Source organism: Drosophila takahashii, chromosome 2L (genome assembly GCF_030179915.1).
Source record: "Drosophila takahashii strain IR98-3 E-12201 chromosome 2L, DtakHiC1v2, whole genome shotgun sequence".
Taxonomy (NCBI): Eukaryota; Metazoa; Arthropoda; class Insecta; order Diptera; family Drosophilidae; genus Drosophila; species Drosophila takahashii.
In genome coordinates this window covers 12,670,300-12,697,849 of record NC_091678.1, presented here as the reverse complement: position 1 = coordinate 12,697,849, position 27,550 = coordinate 12,670,300, and the positions used below count along the sequence as shown (strand labels likewise).

At 39.4% G+C, this 27,550-nt stretch overlaps 5 protein-coding genes and 1 long non-coding RNA gene across 10 annotated transcripts; 4 read left to right on the top strand and 2 right to left on the bottom strand.

The window, feature by feature from the left end:
* Positions 1-714: 714 nt before the first annotated feature.
* LOC108068772 (hydroxysteroid dehydrogenase-like protein 1) lies at positions 715-3,435 on the top strand. The gene is made up of 5 exons (XM_017158526.3): positions 715-922; positions 2,104-2,226; positions 2,294-2,404; positions 2,545-2,990; positions 3,120-3,435. The coding sequence occupies exons 1-5, from the start codon at positions 751-753 to the stop codon at positions 3,234-3,236; spliced, it is 969 nt and encodes a 322-aa protein (XP_017014015.2). The 5' UTR covers positions 715-750; the 3' UTR covers positions 3,237-3,435.
* Positions 2,802-4,363, bottom strand: LOC138913321 (uncharacterized). 3 transcript variants are annotated; one of them, XR_011418982.1, is made up of 3 exons: positions 4,103-4,363; positions 3,624-3,689; positions 2,802-2,942 (listed from the first exon to the last, which is right to left on the bottom strand). It is a non-coding gene; the product is annotated as an uncharacterized lncRNA (long non-coding RNA). The 3 variants fall into 3 exon arrangements; XR_011418984.1 differs by having other exon boundaries at positions 4,180-4,363; XR_011418983.1 differs by having other exon boundaries at positions 3,624-3,861; positions 4,180-4,358.
* Positions 3,694-10,622, top strand: LOC108068834 (hydroxysteroid dehydrogenase-like protein 1). Of its 2 annotated transcripts, XM_070216589.1 has the most exons (6): positions 3,694-3,801; positions 5,445-5,658; positions 8,542-8,664; positions 8,733-8,843; positions 9,610-10,058; positions 10,361-10,622. In XM_070216589.1, the coding sequence occupies exons 2-6, from the start codon at positions 5,481-5,483 to the stop codon at positions 10,475-10,477; spliced, it is 978 nt and encodes a 325-aa protein (XP_070072690.1). In that variant the 5' UTR covers positions 3,694-3,801; positions 5,445-5,480; the 3' UTR covers positions 10,478-10,622. The 2 variants fall into 2 exon arrangements, with proteins under 2 accessions (XP_070072690.1, XP_017014136.2); XM_017158647.3 differs by lacking the exon at positions 3,694-3,801 and having other exon boundaries at positions 5,130-5,658.
* A 5,815-nt stretch (positions 10,623-16,437) lies between these two features.
* Nepl9 (Neprilysin-like 9) lies at positions 16,438-18,420 on the top strand. Its single transcript, XM_044395096.2, has one exon. The coding sequence runs from the start codon at positions 16,474-16,476 to the stop codon at positions 18,418-18,420; it is 1,947 nt and encodes a 648-aa protein (XP_044251031.1). The 5' UTR covers positions 16,438-16,473.
* A 1,187-nt stretch (positions 18,421-19,607) lies between these two features.
* LOC108068820 (phospholipase A1 member A) lies at positions 19,608-21,537 on the top strand. The gene is made up of 5 exons (XM_044395066.2): positions 19,608-19,753; positions 19,810-20,178; positions 20,243-20,611; positions 20,676-20,738; positions 20,805-21,537. Exons 1-5 carry the CDS (start codon positions 19,717-19,719, stop codon positions 21,410-21,412), a joined length of 1,446 nt encoding a protein of 481 aa, XP_044251001.1. The 5' UTR covers positions 19,608-19,716; the 3' UTR covers positions 21,413-21,537.
* A 354-nt stretch (positions 21,538-21,891) lies between these two features.
* Positions 21,892-27,479, bottom strand: AspRS-m (aspartyl-tRNA synthetase, mitochondrial). Of its 2 annotated transcripts, XM_070219679.1 has the most exons (8): positions 27,309-27,479; positions 26,897-27,047; positions 26,638-26,827; positions 25,170-25,670; positions 24,928-25,106; positions 24,762-24,851; positions 23,241-24,698; positions 21,892-23,179 (listed from the first exon to the last, which is right to left on the bottom strand). In XM_070219679.1, exons 3-8 carry the CDS (start codon positions 26,822-26,824, stop codon positions 22,289-22,291), a joined length of 3,306 nt encoding a protein of 1,101 aa, XP_070075780.1. In that variant the 5' UTR covers positions 26,825-26,827; positions 26,897-27,047; positions 27,309-27,479; the 3' UTR covers positions 21,892-22,288. The 2 variants fall into 2 exon arrangements, with proteins under 2 accessions (XP_070075780.1, XP_017014108.2); XM_017158619.3 differs by lacking the exon at positions 27,309-27,479 and having other exon boundaries at positions 26,897-27,142.
* Positions 27,480-27,550: the final 71 nt, after the last annotated feature.

Genomic DNA, 27,550 nt, shown 5'->3' with positions numbered 1-27,550 from the left:
TATACCAGACCAGAGAATTCCCCATATGTTTTCCCTTAAAATACGGCAATATTTCATTTCACGTTAATACGTGAAAACCGCTTTTATGACAAGGATACTTACATTTAGAACTTTTTGTGGAAAGCTCTTTAACTTTCTCGATGAACATTTCCCGCCATGCTCGTCAGTAAAATTATATTTGACTACCAGAAATTTTATCATAGCTACACAGACTAAAAAAGTCTACACGAGATTAGTTGTGGAAGTTATTAACACCTCAGTAGTTTGTGTGACATTTTCGATTGCAATTAACCAATGGCTAAATACATTAGTTAAATTGTACCTCTAATTTTCGAAAAGTGTTTCTATATATAAAAGAGCAAATATTGTTTAAAATGTAAGAACTGACTAAAGCTCCTATATTCCCTTGTTTAATTTAAATTAAAATTTGTCCATTTATAACCGTTGCTTATTGAAGACAAAAACCAAAAGCTTAACTGTTCAGTTCGTGATTGAAATCGTGATCGGCGTTCCGACCTGCAACTTGTTGCTTCGGGAAATAAAGGTACAGACCGACAGCAATAGTAGTTAGTATAGTAATAGTAGAAACTATAAATAATTAGCACAGGTGTGCAGTGATAAGCATAGGTTCCACAAGCTCTTCAATTCGCTCTTATCATCGACCAAAAGCCGGCTTGTTTTTCCTATATAAAGAGAACTCTCTTAACCATTTAGCCAGTTCTGGAAGTGAGCCCTTGCACTCTACTAAGGATGGCGTTTATTTGGATCTCCGCGGTTATTTATACAGTGGGTTCGCTCACTACAGCCGCATACCTGTACGACAACTTGAAGTCCTTGTTCAGCATCATCAAGGGTGTCCTGGCACCCTTCTTCCAGCCGCAATTGCCAAAGACCTTGGTGGAGAAATTTGGACAATGGGCAGGTGAGTGCCTCGATTGTAAAATCGATCATTTAATATCTCTATGTGTTTTCCTTGTTATTTAATCAGATATTTACATACTATCACCCCAAGGGTCTGCTAATATTAGAGGTTTGCTTCACTGTCACAAATGCATTTCGCTTACCATATTTATTGAGGGAGTGTTTTGCTATATGAAGAATCACTCAGCACCTCTTGGCAATCATTAGCTTAACTCACATATAGAAATGGGTTAATAACTCCAAAAACTTTTGTAATATATATTGTAATTTATATTAATCGATTTGAGTAGTTTTTATACCCGTTACTCGTAGAGAAAAAGGGTATATAGTATTCGTGCAAAAGTATGTAACATCTAGAAGGAAGCATTTCCGACCCTATAAAGTATAGGAATTCTTGATCAGGATCACTAGCCATGTCCGACTGTCCGTATGTCTGTCCGGATGAACGCTGAGATCTCGAAAACTACAAAAGCTAGAAAGTTGGTATTACCCACACATATTCTTGGGCTTCCTACGCAACGCAAGTTTGTTTCAGCCGAGGGCCACGCCCCCTCAAACGCCCACAACCCCCTTAAAAGTAAAATGCAGTTTTATTGTTTTTATCAATACCTATCGAAATGTAGAAGAAAATTTTCAAATCAAAGTTTTATATCTCCATCTCCCTCGCACACCCTTTAGCTTAGTGACGGGTATCTGATAGTCCTGGCACCCGACTACGCAGTGAGCTTGATGTAAAAAGTTACAGTATACATTTATGATAAGATGAGCAATCCGTAAACAACATGACTTATTACTATAAATTATTTAGCTTGAAAGAATGGCCAGAATTTCTTATCAGAATGTTCGAGTATATTGCAGGCTTTAATATTAGCATTTTCTTTTATTTACTAAAACTTAGTCAAGATCAGTTTATATTTAGTTGTCAGCATGACTAGCAATCTCTTTGTAATTTTGATTTCCCACGATGATATGGTAAGCTTTCTTAAATTTTCTCAAATTCACCATGATTTGCCTTTATTGAACATTGTTTACAGATGAATATAAATTTTCGATTAGATAACAAAATAACCAATCATTCTAACTTTCAATTTAAATTCATATTGTCAGCATGAGTAGTTATCTCTTTTAATTTTTGGCCTGCGCTGTAATCATCAAGTTTTAATTTTATTCCACTCCCTTTAGTGGTCACTGGTGCCACCGATGGCATTGGGAAGGAATATGCCAGGGAGCTGGCTCGTCAGGGTGTCAACTTGGTGCTCATCTCGCGGACGAAGGAAAAGCTGATTGCCGTCACCAATGAGATTGGTAAGGATTGTTTATCTACCAACAAGTACACAATGTGTATTTATCCACTTTTTAAATGCCTTTTCAGAAAGCCAGTACAAAGTGAAGATCAAGTGGATTGTTGCAGATTTCACCAAAGGACGCGAGGTGTACGAGCACATAGAAAAAGAACTGGTTGGAATTGACGTTGACATTTTGGGTAATTAAGGATTAAACATATATATTTAATTTTTTCTTAATATATAAATAATATTAATAATACACATTATTATTGCATAGTGAAATTTTTTAAATATTTTTAAAATTATAATTCAAGAACCCCGCATTAAATCTTTACAGTTAACAATGTGGGCATGATCTTTGAACCCGAGACCTTTGATCGGGTGCCGGAGGACGTGCTGTGGAACCTCCTCATCGTTAACATGGGATCAGTTACCATGCTCACCCGCAAGATCCTGCCCCAGATGATTGCCCGCCGCAAGGGTGCCATTGTCAACCTAGGATCCTCCTCGGAACTGCAGCCTATGCCCAACTTGACCGTCTATGCGGCCAGCAAAAAGTTCATGACCTTCTTTTCCAAGGGCCTGGAGGCGGAGGTTTCCGAGCACAATATCCATGTCCAGTTGGTGAAGCCCGGCTTTGTGAGAACCAATATGAATGCCTATGCCGAAAAGGTGATCCAGGAAGGTCTGTTTTTCCCCAACGCATATACTTATGCCCGCTCTGCCGTCTTTACTCTGGGAAAAACGAACGATACAAACGGATTTTGGACACATGCAGTTCAGGTGCGTTTTACTATTATACTATTACTATAAAGAAATTTGTTAGTTGAGTGATTTAATATAATTCGATTTAAGGGAAATAATAATTTGTTCTAAATACTGATAAAAATATTAAACTCTCTCTAATTTCAGTACGCTTTCATGAAGCTAGCTCCCGAGCCTATACGCACATACTTTACTCATAGACTTTTCAACCGATTGAGACTCGTGGCCCTCGAGCAAAAGCAAAAGAAACTGGACCTTTCGTAACATATTAAACTAGCTAAGGAGTCCTATAAATATATGGTTCCTAGCCGTAAGTCTTTATTTTAAGGCTTGGTTTTAATTTAAAAAATCGAAAAACCTTTTGTAAAAACAACAAACAAATAAGCAAGCAAGAATTTACTATAAATTCGACATCTTGTGACAACAAAATTATAGAACTATAAATAAAAATCGTTTTCAAGTTTATAAAAAAGCGCAAAAATCACTTTACTTAAAAAAATTCTTTTGTCCAACCGTTTTGTGTTCGCTTTTGAAAAATATGACACAAAATTTCGTTTGTGGGGCCGGTTTCCAAGAGAATTCCCTTAATATTTTTCTTTTAAAACAAGCCAATAATAACGTGAAAATAGCCAAAATGACAACAATACTTACATTTAGAACTTTTCGTGGAAAGCTTTTCGACTTCCTCGATGAACTTTTCCCGCCATGTTCTTCAGTCTGGAAAAAATATTCAGCTGGTCAGGCGGTAAGGGACAGCGCGTCCCACTTAAAGTATTGATTTTATTTATAGCGTTTTGGGAACTTCAGTAGCTTTGTTCGTTAACAGCATGTAAGTTTATGATTGAAGTTATTAAATAAAAGTTTGATATTTTCGATATGTGGAACGTTGCTTTTAATAAACAAATTAGCTGTCGAATAACGTCTGGAATTTTTTTTTTGGGAATTAAAACCAAACAGGTGATCAACAACCGGAAAATTGTAGCGATGACCAGAATGACCTTTTCATTTAGTAAACTTTTTGATTTGGGTAGTAATATTTTATCGTAACAATTAATCAAGTCGTAAAATAAAAACACCAGACAGAAGAAAGGCATATCACCATGCGGAATAATGGTGGGATATATTCACACCTCAGTAGTTTGTCAGTCATTTCCGATTGCCATTAGCCTTAATATTTACTTAATGGCTGAACTTTGGCTCAAATTACCGAAGATATTCATTTTCGGATAGCGTTTTTATACCGAAAAGAGAGAAACAGTGTTTAAAATATTAAGACCGACTAAAGCTCTTATTGTGTCACTAAAAATTACTGATACGTTTGTTTCGCTTGTTTGTTCGGAAATGCAATTTTGCTTTGCTGATAAGCACAACTTATGGCATGGAAATTGTAAAAGCTAATGAGGCAAAACTGTATTAAAAAATATCAAAACAAAAAAGGGCACTGTATAAAATTTACAGAGTAAATAAAATATTGGAAAATTACAATCAATTACATCAAAGATATAAAAGGTTTTATTGTTGTTTAAAGTTCAAGCGGTTTTTAAACATTTGTTTCGCCCAAAAAAGATTTTTCCAGTATAAAATAAATAATATTATAATATTCTCTAATATATAATATTTTTTAATTAAACAAATCACGAATCCTTTCAGTAAAGTGCCATAAAATAATACAGTAATTATTTCTCGAAAACTGTATCATTCGCATAGCATTTAGCGACATGAAAATGACGGGGTAAGGGAAAATCAGTACAAGTAATCTGTCTCAGATGACAGGGGTCATTGCATGACAAAAGACAATTTGACGCATCTTTTGCTTAATTGTTTGCAATTAGTTATACACCGCTAGTAAGCTGATTATGCACTAAGGAAATATGTAAATCTACGGGTAAAAATTCCAAGACTTCGGAAAGGGGGTCATTTCTTTCGGGGCAATTAAATGTCAAATAATTCACCCAGCCCCGGACACCACGTAGTTTTTCAACATCTTTAGGCCGCAGTAAAAGGCAACAAAATTAAATTTACACTTTTATGAAATAATGAACCGACAAAAGCTGAGTAAAACCGCGGAAAAGAAACCCAACTGCAGTGGCCTTTCCGCTTTAAGTCGCTGTTTTTGTTTTTTTACAACAGTTGCTTGTTGAAGACCAGATCCGAAACTGAAAATCCGAAAACCGAGAGCCCGAAAAAACCGAAGCCGCGGCTCCAAGTGTTCAGTTTCAGTGCGTGATTGGCGCTCAGACCTGCAACTTGTTGCTCCGGGAAAAAAGTCAGACAGACAGCTCGATAGTGCTAAAGTCGGGCGATTAAAAATCGGTACCATAGTAATTCTCAACGAAACAATAAATAATCGGCACGGGCGTGTAGTGATAAGCATAAGTTCCACAACCGATTTACTTGTATTTGCTCTTATCACCGACCGAAAGTCGGCCTATGGGACTGACTATATAAACAGAAACTCTCTTAACCATGCAGCCAGTTCTGGAAGTGAGCATTTACACGCTGCTGAGGATGGCGTTTATTTGGCAGCTGATCTCCGCAGCCATCTATATAGTGGGATCGCTCACCATAGCCGCATTCCTGTACGACAACCTGAAGTCCTTGATCAGCATCATCAAGGCTGTTCTGGAACCCTTCTTCCAGCCACAATTGCCAAAGACTTTGGTGGAGAAATTTGGACAGTGGGCAGGTAAGTGCTTCGATTGTAAAATCAAACCCATTATACCCCTGAATTTCGCACATACCCTCGTATGTTTTCCATGTTATTCAATCAGATATTTGCATACTCTGACCCCAAGGGTCTGTCAATATTTGAGGTTTGCGTTTTTGGTTGCTTCACTGTCACAAATGCAAATTGTTTACCTTATTTCTGGAGGGAGTGTTTTGCTATATGGTGAAGCACTCAGCACCTCCTAGAATTGGCAATCGTTAGCTCAACTCACATCCCATTATAACTGAATATTATACAAATTGGATAATAATTCTTTAAATGTCTCTAATAATAAAGTAATGTACGTTTTAATAAGAATATCGTGAGCTTCATTCTAAAAATCTTTATCGATTTCTTTATAATTGGTTCTTATTATTTCTGAAATTTAATATAAAGATTTATGCAGTATTGGTACCACTTGTACTATGTAGATTACAATGTTTATAGTCAAATAAATCTTTGACCAACATAGCATGATATTCCCGACCATTTGTACGTTTGATGGAAAAGGTTACAAAATCCATTTATGATAAGATAAGCAATCAGTAAGCACTATGAATTTTCGTTATAATTTATATGGTTTGAAAGAATGGCCTAGAATTTCCAATAAGAGTGTTCGATTATATCGCAAGCATTAGAATATACACTTTCTTTTAATGAATTAATATCAATTAAATATCACTTGTCAGCGTTAGACTTCGAATTCTTTTTCTTTTAGCACTAGAACCTTTTTTCTATAAGCTCCCTAGGGAAATAATAATGGGAAATTTTAAAAATAAAATATTGAAAAATATTTATTGATTTAATGCAATATTTTTTAAGAAGTTCATTTTGGACCAAATAAAAAATCAATCAATCATTCTAATTCGTACTTCAAATTTATGTTGTCAGCATGAGTAGAGTTAAATGTTCTTATCACTATGAACTTTATGGTGTCCCAGCCCTAAAATAAATATTTTCCTAAATTAAATTGAAATTAAATACAATTTCTGAAAAATAATTTTATTATTTGTTTTAGCAACAGTGATTCAAAATAATTTGCCATAACAATTATTGAATTATTCAAACAACTTGATTTGTTTATATTTTCGTTTATGGACCACACAAAGTCATTCAACTCGTAAACCGGCTTGCGATTTTCACGTTTATTTCGCATTCGACGTTCGCTTTGTTTTTGCTTTATTATTTAATTATTTCGCTTTCATTGACTCAAATCTCGTGCTGCTCTTCGTGGTTGTAAATTTCACTATCTACAACACTTCTAGTTTATTGCTTAATTAATGGGTGACCTTCAAGGGTGAGCAGTGATCGACTTCTGCATAGTTTTCTAATTGAATTATGGACTCTTTCAAACGGTTTTGATTACTCACCAATCGAAGTGCAAAATCTCGGCAAAATAAACGGCATTCGCAATTATCAAGCTACACGCAAGCGCAACAATCGAGTGGTGTTGCCGTTGTACTCCTAAATGTTTCTGTTGCCGGTGTTGATATTGCTGCTGTATTTGTGTTTTCACGTTTCCGTTGCACAAATATTTGGCAACCAATAACCAGCTGCCAGTGGCAACAACATTGCTGCAATTGCCACGCTAGCCGGTTTGCTTCTGAGTGCTTCTTTGCGGCCAAATCCATTTCCATTCATGATATTTGCTGAGGTTTCGGCAACCGACAACTGGCGATGTGATTAAAACGGACCCAGTCGAATGCAGTGGGTTAATTAGCGGGCAAATGCTAGGTTCGAAAAGGTCTTTTAGTTGCTAAAACTATATGTAAACGAAAGAAAGTGACGAAATTGGTCTTGAAAAAATAAATAAAAAGTTTCACAAAATCGAATAGGAATAAACCAAAACACTTTAATAACTTAAATATATATGTCAGACCCTAGACAATATGAAATAGATAGTTAAAAATATGATATTAAAAAATGATGTTTTAAGATTAAATTAAATACAAATAAAGTACAAGAATTTCAAGGATTTTTATAATTTGAAAGGGAACAAGAAAGGAAGCTAGCTTCGGCAAACCGAAGCTTATATACCCTTGCAGATCATTCTATTAATTTACAAATCGCAAAAATGTTAAATTTCTTATTATTTCACATTAGTTTTTCGATCGTTTCTATCACAGCTATATGATATAGTAGTTCGATCTTTTAAAAATTAAAATCGAAATTTGGAAATATTTCAAAATAGTCATATCCCAGAGTAGAAGGGAATGTAATAAAAACCAACAAAGATATAATTTTTTTCCCATAAATATTCATTTAGTTTTTCGACCGTTCCTATGGCAGCTATATGATATAGTGATCCGATTTAAAAAACAAAAAAACCGAAATTCAGAAATATATAAAAAAAAATATTCCCAAGAGTAGAAGGTAAAATTTCAAAAAACACCGGAGCTAGAATTTTTTTACTTTTTTTTTTTTGATCCCTCCTATGGGAGCTATAAGATATAGTTGTCCGATCCGGTTGGTTCCGACATATATACTACCTGCAATAGAAATACGACTTTTACGAAAGTTTCATCCCGATAGCTTTAAAACTGAGAGACTAGTTTGCGTAGAAACGGACGGACAGACGGACAGACGGACGGACAGACGGACAGACGGACATGGCTAGATCGACTCGTCTTGTGATGCTGATCAAGAATATATATACTTTATGGGGTCGGAAATGTCTCCTTCACTGCGATGCAAACTTCTGACTGAAATCATAATACCCTCTGCAAGGGTATAAAAATTGTATTGTTGTACATTTAAAAATTATTTCTTCTGCACTGTTGTAAAAATGTGGTTTCCGCTCCTTTTGGCAACCTTCGCCTGTACTGTACTCATCAAGTTTTCATTCGATTCCTTTCACTTTAGTGGTAACTGGTGCCACCGATGGCATTGGAAAGGAATATGCCAGGGAGCTCGCTCGTCAGGGCCTCAACTTGGTGCTCATCTCGCGGACTAAGGAGAAGCTGATTGCCGTCACCAATGAGATTGGTAAGCATTGTTTATCTACCAACAAGTACACAATGTGTATTCGATTCATTTTCGGAATGCATTTTCAGAGAGCCAGTATAAGGTAAAGACCAAGTGGATTGCTGTGGATTTTGCCAAGGGACGCGAGATATACGATCAAATTGAAAAGGAACTGGCAGGAATTGAAGTTGGCATTTTGGGTAAGTACTGAATAAAAAGATTAATTAGGGTTTGTTTTGTAATTTGTAGATTAATTAAATATTGGGATTTTTTTTTTACCAAACTGAACATAAATTTGTATAATAAAACGGGCTCTGTAAAGATATTCTTAAATGTATTGCCTAATCATTCGCTAATCGCAGTCATTACTCCAGATTTTAAACGTTTTTTTGTTAACCGATATTTACTGTACCAATTCATACATTCATCATTGTCAACAGCAAACGGCAATCAACAGTAGCAGCTTTTTATTTGCCTACTTTGTATTTTTTTGTGACTCTTTCTTGTGCGACTGTCAATGTCAAACAATAATAATAATTGCGTGCAATTATAATGACTCTGGTTTTTGGTCTATTGGCGAGGCGAAGAGTGGCTTAGGCGATGTTCAAGTACATAGGCGATGCGCCGTTGTTGTTGGGGTTTTATTTTTATTCGGCCAAGCAGACTCATAAACGCTTCAGCAATTTACATTTCCACAGCCTTGCGAACGCCTCAAGGCATTTTTAATAAACATTTTGGCCGATAAGACTTGACATTGATCTTGGCCAGCGGAATTTAATTGCCACTGTAGCTTTGATATGAATAAACATAGAAAATATTTTACTATTATGAGCAATGCATAATATTTATTGTACCAAGGTTTTGAAATTTTGTTGTATTAAATAATATAATATACATACATAATTTTTCTAAAATATAAAATATTTTTTTGATTTTAAAAATAATAAAATCTTTAAATTCTTTTAGTTAATAATGTGGGCATGATGTACGAGCACCCCGAGACCCTGGACTTGGTGCCGGAGGATCTGCTGTGGGACCTGCTCACCGTCAACATGGGATCGGTTACAATGCTCACTCGCAAGATCCTGCCCCAGATGATTGGTCGCCGCAAGGGAGCCATTGTCAACCTGGGATCCTCCTCGGAACTGCAGCCCCTGCCCAACATGACCGTCTATGCGGCCAGCAAGAAGTTCGTCACCTACTTTTCCAAGGGCCTGGAGGCGGAGCTGGCCGAGCACAATATCCATGTGCAGCTGGTGATGCCCAACTTTGTGGTGACGAAGATGAATGCCTACGCCGATCGGGTGATGGCGGGAGGTCTGTTCTTCCCCAACGCCTACACATTTGCCCGCTCCGCCGTCTTTACACTGGGAAAAACGAGCGAGACGAACGGTTTCTGGACTCATGGCATTCAGGTAACAAGATATTATACTACAAATTTATAAAACGGCTATTCTTACCTTGCTAGCCTTTATTGTTCAGTTTTGAGTCCTCTAAAATATATAACTCATACGTAGTGTTGCCACTGAACAATTTTATCTTTTCCTAGAAGAATTAGAATTTTCCTCTCTTTCAATATTTAAATTAGTGCTCTTAAATTACAATTCTTCTAAAAATAAAAGTAACTTCAGTAAATAAAAAATATAAAAAAGTGAAATAAGTGCAAATCGAGTTACAATATTAAATATTTTAATTTTAAAACTTTATCTAATTACAGTATGCCTTCATGAAGTTGGCTCCCCTGCCGATACGCACATTTATGGGACATCAGCTCTTCAAGCGCCTGAGAATCGAGGCCCTCGAGCAAAAGCAAAAGAAACTGAAGCTTTTATAACTTGTTACGCTAAGTTAGGAGTCATGTAAATATTTGGTTCTTAGTCTTAAAGCTTAAACTTTTAACTAGAAAAACAAATTTGTATACAAAGCCATGAAAAAATAAAAATATAAAACAAAAGATAAAGGCGAGACCAAAGAAGAAACCGGCTGGCAAAATCAATTGCCAAAATGCACTAAACTCTGCCGGATTGCATAACCGTTGCAATTTGGCTAAGGAGGTGTGGTGAGGGGGGGCTTGGACGGTTTTAGCCATGAAACCGGTTGGCCAGCGCGCGAAACTGCTGACCGACAAAATGGCAAAGTGGCCAACTGCAGTTGGAAGCCGTCGGAAGACCAGCGATGACGATGTCTCCGCTCCATTGCCTACTGCATTTTTCGCTTATTTTGAGCATTGTATATTTTTATGATTTTCGTTTGTTTGGTTTATTATCTTTTTGGCCGGCAGTTAAAGGCCTCGTTTTGCCTGACGCATGCAAATGAAGTTCGAGTACTTCAACGATTTCTCGAGGAACTGCCCACAATTACTTCGCAAGTGACTTGCACCTTTATGATGGCAGAATTATTAATGGTGTCTAGTAAAATAAATGACATTTTATTTGTTAACGGAAGAATTAAGAATTATTGATAAATATAATAGAAATTTTCGATACTTCTTAAACAAATTATAAACGCGCACAATTATTTGTTTCAATCCCAAAAATACATTTCTGAAATATTTTGAAGTTTGTTTATGAAAAAGTACAAGCAACCGGTAATAAATTTGTATAACCGATTCGTGATTTCATTCATCCTAAAAGTATGCAATTAAAATGTACTATCATTGTGTCAATCAAAATCACAACGGTATTTCAAAATTTATGGTTGACCGAATCAAATATATTCATTTAAAAATTCACAAAAATAATTAATTGATAATATTTTTAAATATCTCACACTAATATCTTAAATATTTGAATATTTAAAAATAAAATGAATATTTTCAAATACCCCACCATATTTCCCAAAATATTTCAATTAAATAAATAAAACCAATCCTTAGTTTTGTTTTTGTTTTTATTCCTGCAGTTTGTTGTTGTTTTGCGGTTGTTATTCACAAGTAATTTAAGAAAAGTCGACTAAAATGCAGTTATACATTATGTATGTCCTAATAAATACGAATGCGAAATAATTGTGTTGTTTAACAATGAATTAACCAATTCTTGGTGGTTAACATTGATTGCTGCTGTTGTTCTCAATTTGCCTATACTGTACATCATGGTCTATGAGTTGCAAACTAAGTAGATTCCATTGCCAAACGAAAATAAAAAAGATCACGAAATAAAATTTATGATTAGAGCAGATGACGCCAAGGCCGGCAGCAAAGTATTCCGAATGGATCGATCTTGCAGATCAGATAGAAATGTGGCGGAGGACTGCGAAAAAACAAACGGAGAAATGTTGAGGGAATTATCGTATTGAAGCGCATCCCAGGGGATCGTGATTAATGGTACTTACCACTTAGCAGGGGGCTGTTCATCGATCAGCAAAATGCTCATCATGATCGCCGAGCCTCCGAATCCGACAGCTGGTGGCTTTGACGTCATCTGCAAGTGTGCAAAAGATAAGTACAATATTTTCAAAAATTTTAATTTAAAAAACCATCGAACTATTGATTGTAAAATACAAATAATTTCTCCTCTGACGTAAAGTCTCTGCAATTGATAATATATAGCTATATTATTTTCTTGTTTTGTTTGTTCAAGTGGCCACATCGAGATAAACAACATCTAGCATTGCCTTGTTTGTTTCACAGAACATAAGCTTCTTTAAGATTTATTTTTGGTTTTTCAGAATAACTCACGGAGGGATTTCGAAAGCAGATTTGTCTTTCTCAAAAATAGCTAGCAAATATACTTGTTCAAGTTTATTTATCAAAGTGCTAAAAAAATATTCGAAAGCATTTAATAAAAATTAATTATAATTTCCACCTTAGCCAATCATAAATTCTGGCCATAAAAAACTGTCTCTTTGAACATTTTTATGCTTTTGCACTAGGGGGGATATTTTGGGGCGAAAAATCGAAAATGAAAGAAACGTTGAATCACAAAGTTGCGACATTCGGAAAATGCTCTGTGAAAATGATTTTGAATGCTACCCAATGAAGGGGGTCCGTGACGACAGGAAGGTGTTTAGTGGGCCATGTCGAAATCTTGTCGTTAAAAAATAGAAACGGAAATTCTATTTATTATCGAGCTGGCCAAAGCGGCTGCCAAAAAATTTAGTCAAGGTTTTTTTCTCTGGGCGGTGTGAGAATATTTGCCTAATTAGTTAGATGGGTGTGTGACTGATAATTGATTTAATTGGAGGAGCGATTACTCACCTGGCTTAGGTTACTAGTAGAAATCCATTAAATGCTAAACATCTTAAACGCGTAGGGTCCTAGAAGCCCGACCGGACCACAAGATGATGGCATGGCCGGCGGCTTGGAATTGAAATTCAACATGTAAGCTATCCTTGATGGGTGAATGGGGTGGATGGTGGTGGTCTGGTGACTGGGGATGGGCCTAGAAGGCGGCTTCGTAGAAGGCGTAGAGCAGGAACAGCAGGAAGGCCAGGATGAGGAAGGTGGTGAACAAACTTTTGGCCTCATTCATTTTGATTGGGTTCTGGTTGCTGACTGCTGCTATATTGATTGAAAGGGATATTACGGAATTAGGTTAACGATTGTTTGATTAATGAACAGATCACACACTTTTAATTGGGTGACTTGGTTGTCTTGGAGAGATTTCCAACCGTTCGTAGCTAAAGGCGCGCAATAACTGAATTTCCCGATCTGAATTCCACTTCTCCACAAAAAGTTGGCCAGCGCTTGGAATTATTGCTATTGCCTAGGCGCACGCACGCACCCACATAGATCTGGATCCGATTATATAGGGGCTATATAAAAAATTCACATATATACATAGCCGGCTATTTGCCTGTATGGGTGTCCAGTTGTTGCTCATATTTTTTGACGCGGCACAAATATTTTCTAGATTTTCATATAAATATGTATGAATGTATAACGCGGTCTGTATATTTTCGATATATATATATTTTCGAATTCCATGCGATTCTGTGTTCTTTGAAAATTTTTCATTTGCTGGACTGCACCTAGACAAATTGCTTTTTTCCGACTGGACCTTGTCATTTGAAAAATGTTTTATTTATTTATTTCTCGGTCTTTGGTTTGGGAAAGATGTTTTCTTTTCCAGTTGTTTGTTTGATTAACATATTTATTTACTTTTAAGCGAATTATATGTAGATGTACCCAATTTGTTGGGTTAAAACGTTTCCAAATATTGAAGGAATATCGTAAAATCGGGAACATCACGTAGCCCCCATTGAGTTTATGGCACATTTTGGACTTAATGAGCATTTCAAGGTTTGTGATTGATGTGGATTTATCTCGAATAAATTCAATGGGAAAATGGGATAATTGCTATTTTATAAACGTTCTCATTAAGGCCGCAAAATGGAAATAATATGTTAGCTCAGGAAAGGTTGTAAATTCATCTATAAAATATTACACTTTCATTAGCTAAAATTAACATTTAAAATTAATATTTTTTAAAAATGTAATTTCAATACTTTTTAAATATTATCACATTCTTTTGCTACGAACGTCGAATATTTTTTTTTATCGACTAATATTGTCTATTGACTATTGTCTTACCTTTATCCTGCTCCAAGGACCTTCTTCTCGCCGCTATCATTTTACAAGACGGCATAGATGAGGTAAAGGAAGAAAAGCAGGATGGCCAGAATGCCGAAGGTGGTGAACAGGTTACGGGCTTCACTCATGTTGATTGAATTTGCTGCAAACGAAAAGTCAGTATTAGTTTGGAAAAGAGCCAGGCTAAAATTATTCTTTTAATATATTTATATACACGAAGTATTTTTTTATTTGGCGCGTGAGAAGTTTAATTTGAAAGAAACATAAAAAAGGCGGCAATAAATTTCGGCAAAAAACACATATGATTTTGTTTTAAAATAAGCTAATCAAATAAAATCCAAACGTATAGGTAAAAATCTCTATATATAAAGTAGACAGATATCAAAGCCATATGGAAAATATTAAATATTTTTCGGTTTTGTCTACGCCTGGTTATATCTATTTGATGGTTCTGGTTCTCTTTGTATTTCTGATAGAGCAATCAAAGAACCATATGTCTATATAGATTGAAATAATTCCAGTTTTATAGATTGGAACGGTTCCAAAAATTTAATAAAACACGAGTGAGGAAATATTTACGAACACGGCACACTTGAATTCGAATTCTTAAATCCGAAATCTAAATCATTTGACTGGGATCTTTGGGTCACTTCACTGGTCGCCTGCTTTACCTTTGGGTTTTTTGTCCGCTGGGGGAAGACACAATTTCGTGCTATTAACTGCTGAAAGCCTTTGGCTCAACTAAAATCGTTGGCCCGTCCACGAATTGGGATATAGATGAAATACTTAGCGATCTGCAGGCATCCATACACATAGATATAGATTCGTGTGCGTGTATATGTGCTTTTTGATATATGAACATATAGCGAAATATTTTGTCCCATTGGCCAAAGTGAGACGCCACTACCAGGGCAGAAAGTGCAGACTTTTTGGAAAGTCGCGTAGAAATAACATCGAAAATAAATAAAATAAATTTGCGGCGCACATTTTGACAGTTTTCTAGCAGCCGTTGGCCGGATCTGAAGACAAACCACCAACAATAACAATACGCTCATTAAAAATACGCACTCACGCCTCTAGTATATAGTTTGTTCCATTTCTCGAAACATTTGCCTTCAAATTATTGACAGCGTTTTGGAATTTCCGCAAGTGCAAAGGAACTGAGAAACATGAGTTCAAAATTTTGGCGTGGGATCTAAAAGGTTTTTGTTTAAGAGAAACTAGCAAGGGATGTTTAAATTAATAATGTTTATCTGTAACTTTGATCTCTTGGAATTATATTCAGCTTGGGAAATCTACAATACCTTCATTACCACGAAATTCTCTACATCGCATTTTCTAATCAAACACTCACCATATTATCTGTTGACATATAAATACCACCCAAAATTTTCATAAACAACTGTCACACATCTCGGGTCCTTGACTTTTCTAAAAAAAAACATACACTTTCCCTAAGCTGACACTTGTCATTAAGTCAATTTGAAAATGCAATGCGCAAATGGCGCAAAAACAAAATAGCTCGACACAAAATCTATATAAATAATGACCAAGATAATTATGGAATGTCGATGAAATTTCGTCTAGATGTAGGTACTAAAATATTGATGAAATCCTATTGGGAAGTTTGAAATTCATTGAAGAAATTCAGCAAAAAATGTTATTGTCAGAAAGCGTTCTATGCTCAAATAGAATAATTTTTGAAAAATAAGAATGAACCTAATGGAATAACATTTTGTTTTTCAGTTTGAGCCAATGCAGCTGTGACCACATTGCGTATGCGTAATATTTGTTAGATGTGGTTAAGCTTGTTTGGATTTATGATGTTTGGGAGCCTTCTTGGTATTCATGTGCCGCTATTTTCGCAATTATAAGAATTAAGTATATATTTTTAGATCACACTTATAACGATTACGGGCATTTTAATTGTAAAATTTACTTTATATTCCTCTGCCAATATTCTGCACATATGCATATTTATGATCTTAAAATTTCACATGTTCATCAAACCATATTTATAAACAAATGCATCCATTGATGCATAAACAAATATCATTCTGAGTCGATTTCATCAATAGGCGATGTAAGGCAAAGCGGAATTGCAAAGATCTTTAAGGTCAAGGCGAGCTCTATAAAGAGAGCAAAGAGAACTGGGGAACTTTGATAGAATCGAGAATATATAGCTCAATCCGCAGCTTCCGCGGCTTATCAACTCATTAGAGAGTAGGTCCGAGCAAATTTTTGCGCAGTTTTCGTGGAACAAAACAAACGAGCGGACCACAATAGAAATATATAATTAAATGCGCTGGAAGCTTCAGTTTACTTTGCTCGCTATTGTAGTCCAAATAGTGAGGTCTCAAAATGGTCAGGATCCGGAAGTGGAAACGGATTCGGATTCGGAGGTGGAATCGGGCCAGTTCTTCACCCATCTGTACAAAAAGAATCTGCAACAAATGGTGAGGATTAAGAATGACTCATTGGATCCGTGTGAGGATTTCTATGCGCATGCTTGCGAAAACTATGATCGAACATTGGAGGAGAATCCGGATGAATTTCTGCCACCTTACCTGTACAACAAGCAGGACAGATTGAACTTCTTTACGGCTCAGGTTGGAAATTTCGAAACCATACCGGGAATGTTGATCTCCCAACTTTATAAGGAATGTCGAGCGAGGGGAGAGAGCAATGTTTTCGGGGTAACTGCTGAGCCAACTACCCATTGGCAGCGTCTGATGGAGGAGATTCCCTTCCTGGCCAGCCATGGCGAGGTGCTCTCTTCCTGGCCCATCCTGCGTCATCAATGGGAGCGAAGGCAGCTCAATGGGCAGCTCAATTGGATTGCTTTCTCCGCTCAACTGGCAGCCCATGGTTTACCCACCCTCATTCGGATCTACTTTGCCCTGGATACGATTTACGTAAGTCCCATGGAGGAGCTGCCCTGTCCCAGTGTGGAGGACTTCAAGTCGAGCCTATCTGATGTTTTAGAGGGTCGTCATCATCGCGTGCCTCATATAATAGCACATGAGATGCGGGTTCTGTGTCGCGGAATGCGAGGAGAACTACCGCTGGTGAGGAGTTTGACCAAAAATGGCGGTACCACCACTGACAGACCCAGTCAGGAACAGCTCCTTCTGGACGATAACACCATGGACTACTTTCAGCACTTTTTTGCCGCCCTAAACTTTTCCAAGGAGCAACTGGAAAGAGCGAGAAAGTTTTCCTTAAATGTAGAGAAGATCACGCAGGCCTGGGAAGTTTTGAGGCACACGGAACCCCGAATAGTCTACAACTATGTGATGTGGCAGGCCATAGAGCAGCTCCGTTATCCGGATTGCTATCGAGTATCCGAGGAATTCGAGAGGCTACTGCATTCGGAGTACTGGCAATGGCATGTCTTGGGTGCCCATCTAAGCAGAGAAGTCGCCTTGGCTGCCTATCAACTGCACACCACTCGCTTTCAGAAGCTAAGGAGATCCAGTCTTTCCACAAGAGATTGGTATGGTCACCTGTGGCCAGCTTCGGTGGAGAAGAAAGAGCTTCAGGTGGCACGCATCCTGCAGGTTCATGCCCAAAACTATCTAAATATCACGGAACTCAACGAAATCTACGGAGATTTGGGTTTTGTTAATGGCTCCTTTCATGGAAATCTTCTGCTCCTGCGACGGGCTCAGTTACGTCATAGTTTCGTATCGCCTTATTTGGACGAGGAGGATGTCAATCAGCCAGCCTATTTCCTTAGGCACTTTCTCCATTTTGTGCTGCTCTCGCTGCATCGTCCTACTTATCACTACTATGCCACCCAGGGCCTGGAACTTTGGCGGCAATCCGGACTTCTTTTGGACACCGATGGTCGCTACACAGCTATGGATTGCCTCGAAAGGCAATCCTTCCAGCACTACGATGCAGAATCGGCTCCTATTTATAGACAACTTGGTTCGGAGGAGGTAGCCGAGATCTTTCATTTCTATCGTTCATCCCAGGCGTCCATCAGGGACTATCACTTTTGGTTGCAGGGCGAAAGATTCGCCTTTGCCGAGACCTTTGTGCTGGAGTTCTTCGGCTTGGATCCTCAAAAGGTGCTCTTCTATGCGGTGGCCCAGCAATTGTGTAACCGCCAAACGGAGATCTTTACGGCACAACTCAATAGGGGATATATGAATATGCCCGAGTTCCAGGAGGCCTTCAAGTGTGGAGCCCATAAACCCATGAATCCCCCGTCCAGATGTATGATCAATATGTGTGAATAAGTTTTTTTTTTGGATTACCATTTTTAAGCAATAAAATAAGAAATATTTAAAAATCTATACTTATTTTACGAATCAAAAATCAAATAGGTATAATAGTTATATTCACTAGGTAGACATTTTCTATCGGCTAAAGATTTTATAGTTTTTACACATGAAGATTAGCTATTAATATTTTAATGGATTGGACAATATTGCCAATCCAAGGCACACATGTCGCTCGTTTAAAATGTCTGTCCATCTACCATTTATTCGCATTTTGTTTGACATTCCATAGAACATATTGGCACAAATATACGGTTGATAGAAACTATATATACAGTTTGGTTGCGAGTGGATTTCGAGATGAGAAATCGTGGGCGTTCTAGACACACGTACCGGTAATAAATTGAAAAAGCATCAAAAACAATTCCAGAGAACTCTTCTCGCAGAAAAGCAAATATTTGGGGTTGAAAAAATTTAAGTGTTTGCTATTCGCACGTATAACCACATTATGGCCATATTGAATGATCCACTTTATTAAGATATAGGGCTGTGTACATTTTCCTTTCTCCGTCATATGAAATTACAAATCCCATTCAAGTTTGTTTTCATTGACCCGGGTCGGGAAGTATCTCAAGTTATCTATGTGGGTCTTCAGAACGAGACTGAGTCAATAATGGTACCAGATTCTTCGCCAGACCCGATTCCTATAAATGCAAAAGAGCTGCGAGCATTCGCCTTTGTACGTGAGCCAAGATCGCTTGCGATAACAACGAAAAGTTTTCATTCAGTAAACGTTGTTAATTGAAACCTCAATCACGTAGGTAAGTGTATATATAGGTGGTATGAGTGCACATTGTTGAGTGAGTGAGTGTTGTGTGAATGCATTTATGAGTTTATTCCCCGAAAATTATAAACAAATCATAAAGATTTTTGAATTCATAAAGAGTACTTGTGTTTTCAACATGAATTTAGATCGTTATACTTAGAAAGTAAACATATTATTGGAATAAATCAAATTTCTATAATTCTATCTGATTTATAAAGACTTCCTGGAATAGTTTACTTATGACACTCTTGTGACGCTTAAATTCTCATTTCGTTTTCACTTTTCCAACTGAAACTCTCACTTTATAGCCACACTCAAAAAGTACTCACTCATTTGCATATCTCATTACAATTTGGCCAAAATCGAATTGACTCGACCAGCCGGCTCTTAGTTTCTCCAACGTTTTCAGCTCGAACGGAGCTTCATGAAACTGGCAAAGAAATTGGTTTTCAATAATTTAATTGCAGGTGTATCCAGTTAATGCAAAAATGCACTTGCCATGTGTCATTGGTTGGCTGCTTCTAGGTGGGTAAATCTGATTATTTTGTAGGAAGGTTTATTCATTCTCGGATTATTTCCAGCAAGTTTTAGCCGTGAAGCTGTGGGAAGGGGATTTCCAAACCTAAAACCTATTCAAGTTCACGAGGATGGGAGCACCACGGAGAGTTCTACTAATCCCACACCTTCTACTACACAAACACCCTCGAATAGGGACATCACCATAGGACCCTGCAAATGGGCCATCGGTCGAAGTTGTCCTGATCCCGATGTCAAGTATTATATCTACACACGCCACAATCCGATGGATAGACAGTGCCTCCACATAGACGAGACCCTGGAGAAGTCCAATCTGACTGACTCCTACTTCAATCCCCGATATCCCACGAAGATCATCATCCATGGCTACAACTCGGATATGTTTCTGCATCCACTGCAACAAATGAGAGATGGTGAGATATGAAAGTGATATAATGGTTCTAAATAATATATTAAATGCATTAACTTATTTTCCAGAATATCTGGCCAAGGCGGATTATAATATCATCTATATTGACTGGAGTGTCCTGTCGCCAGGACCCTGCTACATAAGTGCAGTTCATAACACCAAACATGCTGGAACTTGCGCCGCTCAGTTAGTAGAGAGATTGGTGGAGACGGGAAATACGGATATCCATGTGATAGGCTTCTCACTGGGAGCTCAGGTGCCTAACTACATAGCGCGGAATCTAAGTTCGTTTATGCTGCCAAGGATTACGGGCTTGGATCCTGCGATGCCGCTATTCATCACCTCTGGCAATGCGGATAAACTGGATCCCAGTGATGCCAGCTATGTGGATGTGATACACACAAATGCCTTGGTTCAGGGAAAAATGGAACGATGTGGTAATATAATATAATATAACATAAATATTATTTAAAGTCATATTTCGTTAATTTCCTTTTTGAGGTCATGCGGATTTTTACATGAATGGAGGGATCATGCAACCTGGTTGTAATGGACAGAAAATTAGTGAGTCCTTTGTCTGCTATTATTATTAATTTAATTTATTAATTAATTTATTATCTTATCTTAAAGATTCCTTTGCCTGCAGCCATCAGCGGGCTCCTGCGTACTTCCTGGAATCCATTCGCTCACCCAAGGGTTTTTGGGGATGGGCCTGCAGTGGATACATATCCTACCTCCTGGGCATGTGTCCTCCCACGAACTTCCTGCTGGAGGCTGGGGACAACATAAGGCCCACTACCAGGGGAATGTTCATGATAGACACCAATGATAGTTCACCCTTTGCTCTGGGCAAGTGGACGGACTTGCCCACCTTGGGGGCGAAGCAACCACATTGGCGTGCTCCGCCACAGAAGCTGAAGGCGCCTCCGAATCAGGGTGTGGATCCGCTCCTGCATCACATCGACCAGTTCGGTAAATTGGCCGCCAACTTTAACAACCTGCAGATGTCTCCCAGTGGACAGGATCCCTACGAGCACTGGACGAGCTTCAGTCCGGAGCAGAAGGAGAACGATGACGATGATGACTCCGTGGAGGAACAGGACCTGGTGGAATTCACCGAGCCAGATGATCGTCAGTTTAGCACGCAAGCTCCCATACTAAGCTGGTGGGATTACAGAAGGAATCTCACATATGGTTTCATGGAGAACAACATATTTGCTGTGCCAACAGTGGATTAGCCCTAATCGATGCTATGAGCTATTGAAAACCCTTCCTTGCCCCATTCCTTACTAATACTTAAGCGTCACTTAGCTGATATTGATACTTTCAATTACAATACCTATAAAAATAGCCCCACAACCTCGTTTTCATTATTAAGTGCATTAGTTTTGTGCGATTTATTAGGTTTTAGTCAAAAAGGGTAAACAAATAGATATTGAAAGAATGTCATGCAGAACATAAACCAAGGTAAGGTGAAAAATCAGACAATACAATTCTTATACGCCCTATGTGCTGAATGCTTTTGCTTTTAAAATCGGACCATTTTTAGACAAAATTAGCATAATACACATCATTTTTCGTTGGATATTTCAATTATTTCAGTTAAATTCAATTTCATTTTTATCTGTTCTATTACATAATATTCGTTGAGTGCGAGCACCGATCTTGCTCAATCGATGATTAAAAATTAGATTCAGTTTTGAAGACACAGTAAAACTGTAATTCAAGCATCATATAATTAAACAATTCCGAATACAATAGCTGTTTTGTATATTTTGTAAATTGTAATAAATTTTTTTTGCCATAATAATTAGAAATGGACTTGTAGAATGTGGACAGCCGGGTCGCGATGTGAGTGTATAGTTTGTTTGTCCTAGGCTCTAGGTTCTGGTATTGAAATCCGTTGAGAAAATCTGGGGTGGGTACATACAATGACCTTTTTTGGTATACATCTGTGTGTAAAAAGGTCCTTCGCCATTCAATTAATCCGACCCGACCGCTGTGTTTGCTATGTGGCTGACTAATTCGTCCGCCAGCTGCCATCCTGCGTCCTGACTACTGAGCTTACAAGTAAAATGCTAATCCGTTATCCGTAATGTTAATGTGCCCCCGCCCTAGACCTTCTTTTTGACGACCCGTTTAGCTCTGGTCGGCGTAGCAGCCACCGGTGGTGACTCGGTCTTGACTGCTGGTGGCGGTACTTCGGCGGCGGGCGCTGCTTTGACGGCCGCTTTGGTTGGCGGTTTGACTGGCTCTTTTACTGGTTCGGGTTTCTCCTCTTCCTTTTCGGTGACATCCTCAGGCTCCGCCTTGATATCCACATCCATTTCCGGCTGCTCCGCGTCGCTAGTCGCCGACATGGGCGATGGAGGAGCACGCTCCTGGTCGGGATCGTCGTCCTCCTGTTCGTGTGTCGTGTTATTTGTGCTGGCCTCCTCCTCTTCGACCACAGAAAGGTGATAGAGCTTCATCTCCTCCTCGGAAATGGGAACTGGGGCGTTCGAGAGTGGATCACGCCCGTTAAGTGACTTGGGGAATGCAATCACATCGCGAATTGACCGCGCGCGGCATAAGATGGCAATCAGGCGATCCAAACCCAGTGCAATGCCACCATGTGGCGGGCAGCCAGACTCCAATGCGCTCAATAAGTGCGACAGGTGATCATGTGGGATCTTCAGGATCTGTTCCAGTATAAAGTGCTGCATGTCACGATCGTGAATGCGGATGGAACCGCCTCCGACTTCCTGACCGTTTAGTACCAAATCGTAGGCCTGAGAGCGTATATTCTCCATGTTCTCGCAGCTCGTGGCAAAGTTATCCAGATCATCACTGTGTGGCAGGGTAAACGGATGGTGAACACTCTCCAACTGGTTGGTCTCACGATTTCGCTCGAACAACGGAAAGTCGATCACCCAAAGGAAGCGGAAATCATTCGGCTTCTTCACCTTGGCGTTCTCCACCAAAAACTCGTGGTAGTCCAGTCGGATGCGACCCAACATGGCGCGCTGTAAGCAAAAGAATTCAATTTAAGAAATAATACAAAATATTAACCCAAGAGTTACTTACAGTTTCCTCTTTCGGTCCAATGCCCAGGAAGAGCAGATCGTTCTCCTCGAGATCAAACTTCTCGGCGATCTCGGTGGCCACCTCCTCGCCCAGCAGCTTGCCCAGCTTGTCCTGCACATCCTTTGTTGGACCGAATTTACGCACGAACAACGTGCCCTTGAACTCCTTGCCCAGACTTTCGTAATGCTTCCGGGCAGCTCCATTCCAAAAGGCTTCACTGGCCCGCACCACAATGGCATATGCGCCGAGATCCTCAAACTTTTCCTTGAAATCGCCGCTCTTTTCAATGATGTCCGAGACATTGTTCAACAGGAAGCCAAACCGAGTGTCCGGTTTGTCAATGCCGTACTTTTCGAGTGCCTCTTCGTAGGTAATACGACGGAATGGTGTTTGCAACCGGGGAAAATCTTTGGGCCACGAATATCTGAGGGTCTCCTCGATCAGTTGCATGATGTCATCCCGGCTGGTGAAGGAAAGTTCTATATCCAGTTGGGTGAACTCCGGCTGACGATCTGGACGCGTCGATTCATCCCTGTAGCAACGAGCCACCTGGAAGTATCTGTCTATTCCTCCGGACATCAGCATCTGCTTGAATTGCTGCGGACTCTGGACGAGCGAATAGAAGTGTCCCGCCTTTCGAGTGGGCACGACGAACTCCTGGGCACCGCCGGGTGTCCTTCGGAAGAGGGTCGGTGTCTCTACCTCGACGAAACCCAAATAGTTTATTAGATACTCGCGCATTTTCATTATGACAGCCGAACGGAGGCGAAGATTATGCTGCATATCATTGAAACGCAGATCCAGATACCGATGAGTGAGGCGCAAGCGTTCGCCAGCTCGATTGAACTTCCGAATCTCGAATGGGAGATTTTTCTTTGCCGGGTTTAGCACAACCACCCTATCTGCTTCCACCTCAACATGCCCGGTTTGCATTTTGGGGTTAATGGTGGCCGCTGGACGAGGTATTACTGTACCCTCCACACGCACAATCGATTCAATGGGCACGCCCGTCTCTACATATTCCTCCAGACCTTCTGTTGTGGGCAGCAAGAGTACCTGAGTCTGTCCGTAGGCATCTCGTAGTATGAAGAACTTGTTCATCCGCTGGAACTCTAGCCAGCCGCAAATGACTACTTTTTCGTTGATTTCATTGGAGCTCAGTTCACCGCAGTTGTGTGTGCGATCGGCAAACTTGTTGGTGTCCGCCACCTTGACTCGCTGCTCGACAATTACGGAGCTGTTAGCAGTGGGAGCTGCGTCCGCTCCATCTTCCTTGGACTCTCCATTGTTGCTGCTCAAACTGGCCGAGGCTTCGGCGGCAGCCTCTTCAGCCTCCAGATCATCGATGGAGAGCTTCTGCTGCTTCTCTTTGGCCTTGATGGGTCCGTCGTAGGGATCGTCTGGGTTCAGGATCTTTACGCTCGACACACTGACCTCCACCTCACCAGTATCGTATTTCTAAGGGAAATTTGATTTACATTTTAATTTGTAAAGTATGCTTAATTTGTAACGTATGCTTACCAAATTAACATTGGCTTTGGGTCGACTTAAGACCTTGCCCACTATCTGAATAACAGTCTGCTCTGGTGTCGACAGGAATGTGTCGCTTAGCTGAAACGGAATAGCATATTTAATAAGTTAGCTGAAGGGTATAAAGTATAAAGGAGTAAGGAATATCTTTACTCACCGACTGATCCTCGATCATGAGTTGCGTCTGGCCATAGCCATCCTTGAGCTGCAGAAATTTGTTGTTCTTGGTAGAGGGAATCCAACCCACCAGGGTCACCGTCTTGCCCACATCATCGCGTCTCAAATCGTTGCAGGTGAGATCGCGGTTCTCAAAGTACTTTAATATATTCTCGTTCTCTGTAAAGGAATTTCAAGTAAGATTACAAAATATAACAATAAATTAAAGACTTTCCCACTCACTGGCTATCTTGTACTCTGTGCTGGTTATCCCAAGATTGCTCTGCTGCTGCACCATGGTGCTGTATGTGCGCTTGTCGCCAGCTCGCTTGGTTCCGCTGGTCGGGAAGTGAATGTTGAGGATGTCCTGCACCTCCACTTCGATCTCGCCCGTCGGCATCGTTTGGTTGCACGAATTGTGGGGCCGACGCATCACCAGACCCACAATGGTCAGGGTGGTGTTCTCGGGCATGTTGTTCATGCGACGCGCCACCCGCGGATGCTTGTCCTCCAGAACCACCAGCTGGCAGGCTCCGCCGTTGCGATCGCGCAGCTCCGCGAAGCGATTCACACGCTTCTTGATCAGCCTGCCGGAGAGTTCGACAAATAATCCGCAGTGGTGATTGCGCAACTCGCCGCAACTCTGGCGCATCGGCTGCGGGGGCTGCGAGTTCATGTTGAAGTTGCTGGCCATGGCACTCATCAGCTGCATCAAATCGTTGCCGGAAATGTTGGGACCACCCACTGGAATTGAGAGAAATATCATTAATAAATGGGAAATTATAATTTAAGTAACTACACATTTTAAAAACTACTATTTATAAAGAACAAATTTTTATATTATTTTATCATTATTAAAATAAAGGTTTTCTCTCTGTACTACATTTACTACATCAAGAATATTTGTTTTATTCATTCTACAAAACTTTAATTTATAAGATTAGAAAAAACCAGGGCCGTAAATAACAGTTATTTGAGATTTTTATTTTAAAAGGCCTACTGAGATTTGTACAATTTTAATCAACAATTGAACTGGTTTTTATGCACTTTATAGACATGAACAAATAGCAGTTAATTTGCTTTGTTGACAGCCATATAATTTGTGGTCAAGAGAAAAAATAACTTTTTTTGACGCAAACTAGTCTTAGTTTTGAAGCTATCGGGATGAAACTTTTCCAAAAGTCTTCTATCTATTGCAGGTAATGTTTTATTATTTATTTATTTATATCTTCTTCCTAACGCTACAAGTATAATACCTATAATTTAATGCGCTACTCACACAGGACAAGTTAATTTTGTGTTAATAATTTTTACAGAACTCTAATTCACAAATTTTAATTATACTTATATTAAATCTAAAGCTAGGGTCGCTGTGTTTATTTTACGTCATGTAAAGTCGGAAACGGCCGGATCAAACAACTATATCTTATAGCTCCCATAGGGATAATCGGAAAAATAAGCGAAAAAAAATTATAGCTTTCATGTTTTTTGGTATATAACTTCCTACTTTTGGGAATAACAATATTTTGACAATTCTGAATTTCGAATTTAATGATCTGCAAGGGTATATAAGCTTCGGCTGGCCGAATTACATAAATTACATAAAGCTCTAGTGTGTTATAAAACATAAATTTCCTAGTTTAGTTCTTTAATATCCGAACAAAATATGAGGACTCAATCTGTCATCTGGAATGTCTGGGGATCTACTTACTGTTGAAGGGATTTGGACCGGGACCGGGCCCGAAGTTGTCATTGAAGCCTGGTCCTCCGCCGCCGCCACCGCGGTAGTTGTCGAAGTCGTTGTAGCCACCGCCATCTCCTCCGTAGCCGCCGCCGCCGCCACCGCGTCCTCCGAATCTTCCGCCGCCGCCGCCACCGCCGCGATATCTGCCACTCATGATCTGCAAATCGAAATGGGGGCTTGATCATGGACAGTTCTTATGGTAAAGACGTGAATCACGAGCACTTACGTGACCGCAATCAGCCGGTTCTTGCGCTGAGACCAACGATTCCGGGGTGCTCCGATGCCGAATGTGCTTTTCCGCCAATAAGCCGCCACTGGATGCGCTGTGCACGAGTTGCTGCTGCAGTTGGAGGCGCTGATGACTTCGCCAGAGGGTCCTGGAAATTAGTAACATTTTTTTGGGGTTTTTTTCTGTTAGTAATTGCTCCCCAACTATTGCCTCATTCAGCGGCCGATATATGTAGGAAAGGAAAAATTTTTTCAGACCCCAGCACGAGCTGAACACACACAGGCGCACACTAATCAGACAGCGGCACACACATATACACACTGTCCCAAAATGCGAATGTGTATGCGCGTATGTGCCGGGCGTCGCGAAAAAGCCGACCTAAAAACTGGCCAATAATTAAGAGCTTTACCGTAATAGCTGGATCGACTGTGGGGCCACAATTACGCCGTGTTCGTATAGCAAAAAGTCACTCAAAGATCACTAAAATCCGGTCCACAAGTGGACTGCAAATTTCCCCCGAATTTTACGAAAAAAAATTGTCACTGTTTTGGCTTGGCTGGTAAAGTGTGACCGTAGGGCAGCAGTAAATCATCGTTCTGGGGATGTAACTATCGAATAAGATTGTCCCCTTTTTATCGATGTTTTTAAATA

Bases quoted from the DNA above. Each gene is read 5' to 3' on its own strand.
- LOC108068772 (XM_017158526.3), top strand. From the start codon at position 751: ATGGCGTTTATTTGGATCTCCGCGGTTATTTATACAGTGGGTTCGCTC. The intron at 923-2,103 runs GTGAGTGCCTCG...CACTCCCTTTAG, and splicing joins GAAATTTGGACAATGGGCAG to TGGTCACTGGTGCCACCGAT. The intron at 2,991-3,119 runs GTGCGTTTTACT...CTCTAATTTCAG, and splicing joins TTTGGACACATGCAGTTCAG to TACGCTTTCATGAAGCTAGC.
- Nepl9 (XM_044395096.2), top strand. From the start codon at position 16,474: ATGCGCTGGAAGCTTCAGTTTACTTTGCTCGCTATTGTAGTCCAAATA.
- AspRS-m (XM_017158619.3), bottom strand. From the start codon at position 27,064: ATGTTACTAATTTCCAGGACCCTCTGGCGAAGTCATCAGCGCCTCCAA. The intron at 26,828-26,896 runs GTAAGTGCTCGT...TTCGATTTGCAG, and splicing joins AACCGGCTGATTGCGGTCAC to ATCATGAGTGGCAGATATCG. The intron at 25,671-26,637 runs GTAAGTAGATCC...TCTCAATTCCAG, and splicing joins CGGTCCAAATCCCTTCAACA to TGGGTGGTCCCAACATTTCC.
- LOC108068834 (XM_017158647.3), top strand. From the start codon at position 5,439: ATGCAGCCAGTTCTGGAAGTGAGCATTTACACGCTGCTGAGGATGGCG. The intron at 8,844-9,609 runs GTAAGTACTGAA...AAATTCTTTTAG, and splicing joins AATTGAAGTTGGCATTTTGG to TTAATAATGTGGGCATGATG. The intron at 10,059-10,360 runs GTAACAAGATAT...ATCTAATTACAG, and splicing joins TCTGGACTCATGGCATTCAG to TATGCCTTCATGAAGTTGGC.
- LOC108068820 (XM_044395066.2), top strand. From the start codon at position 19,717: ATGCACTTGCCATGTGTCATTGGTTGGCTGCTTCTAG. The intron at 20,179-20,242 runs GTGAGATATGAA...CTTATTTTCCAG, and splicing joins ACTGCAACAAATGAGAGATG to AATATCTGGCCAAGGCGGAT. The intron at 20,612-20,675 runs GTAATATAATAT...TTCCTTTTTGAG, and splicing joins GGGAAAAATGGAACGATGTG to GTCATGCGGATTTTTACATG.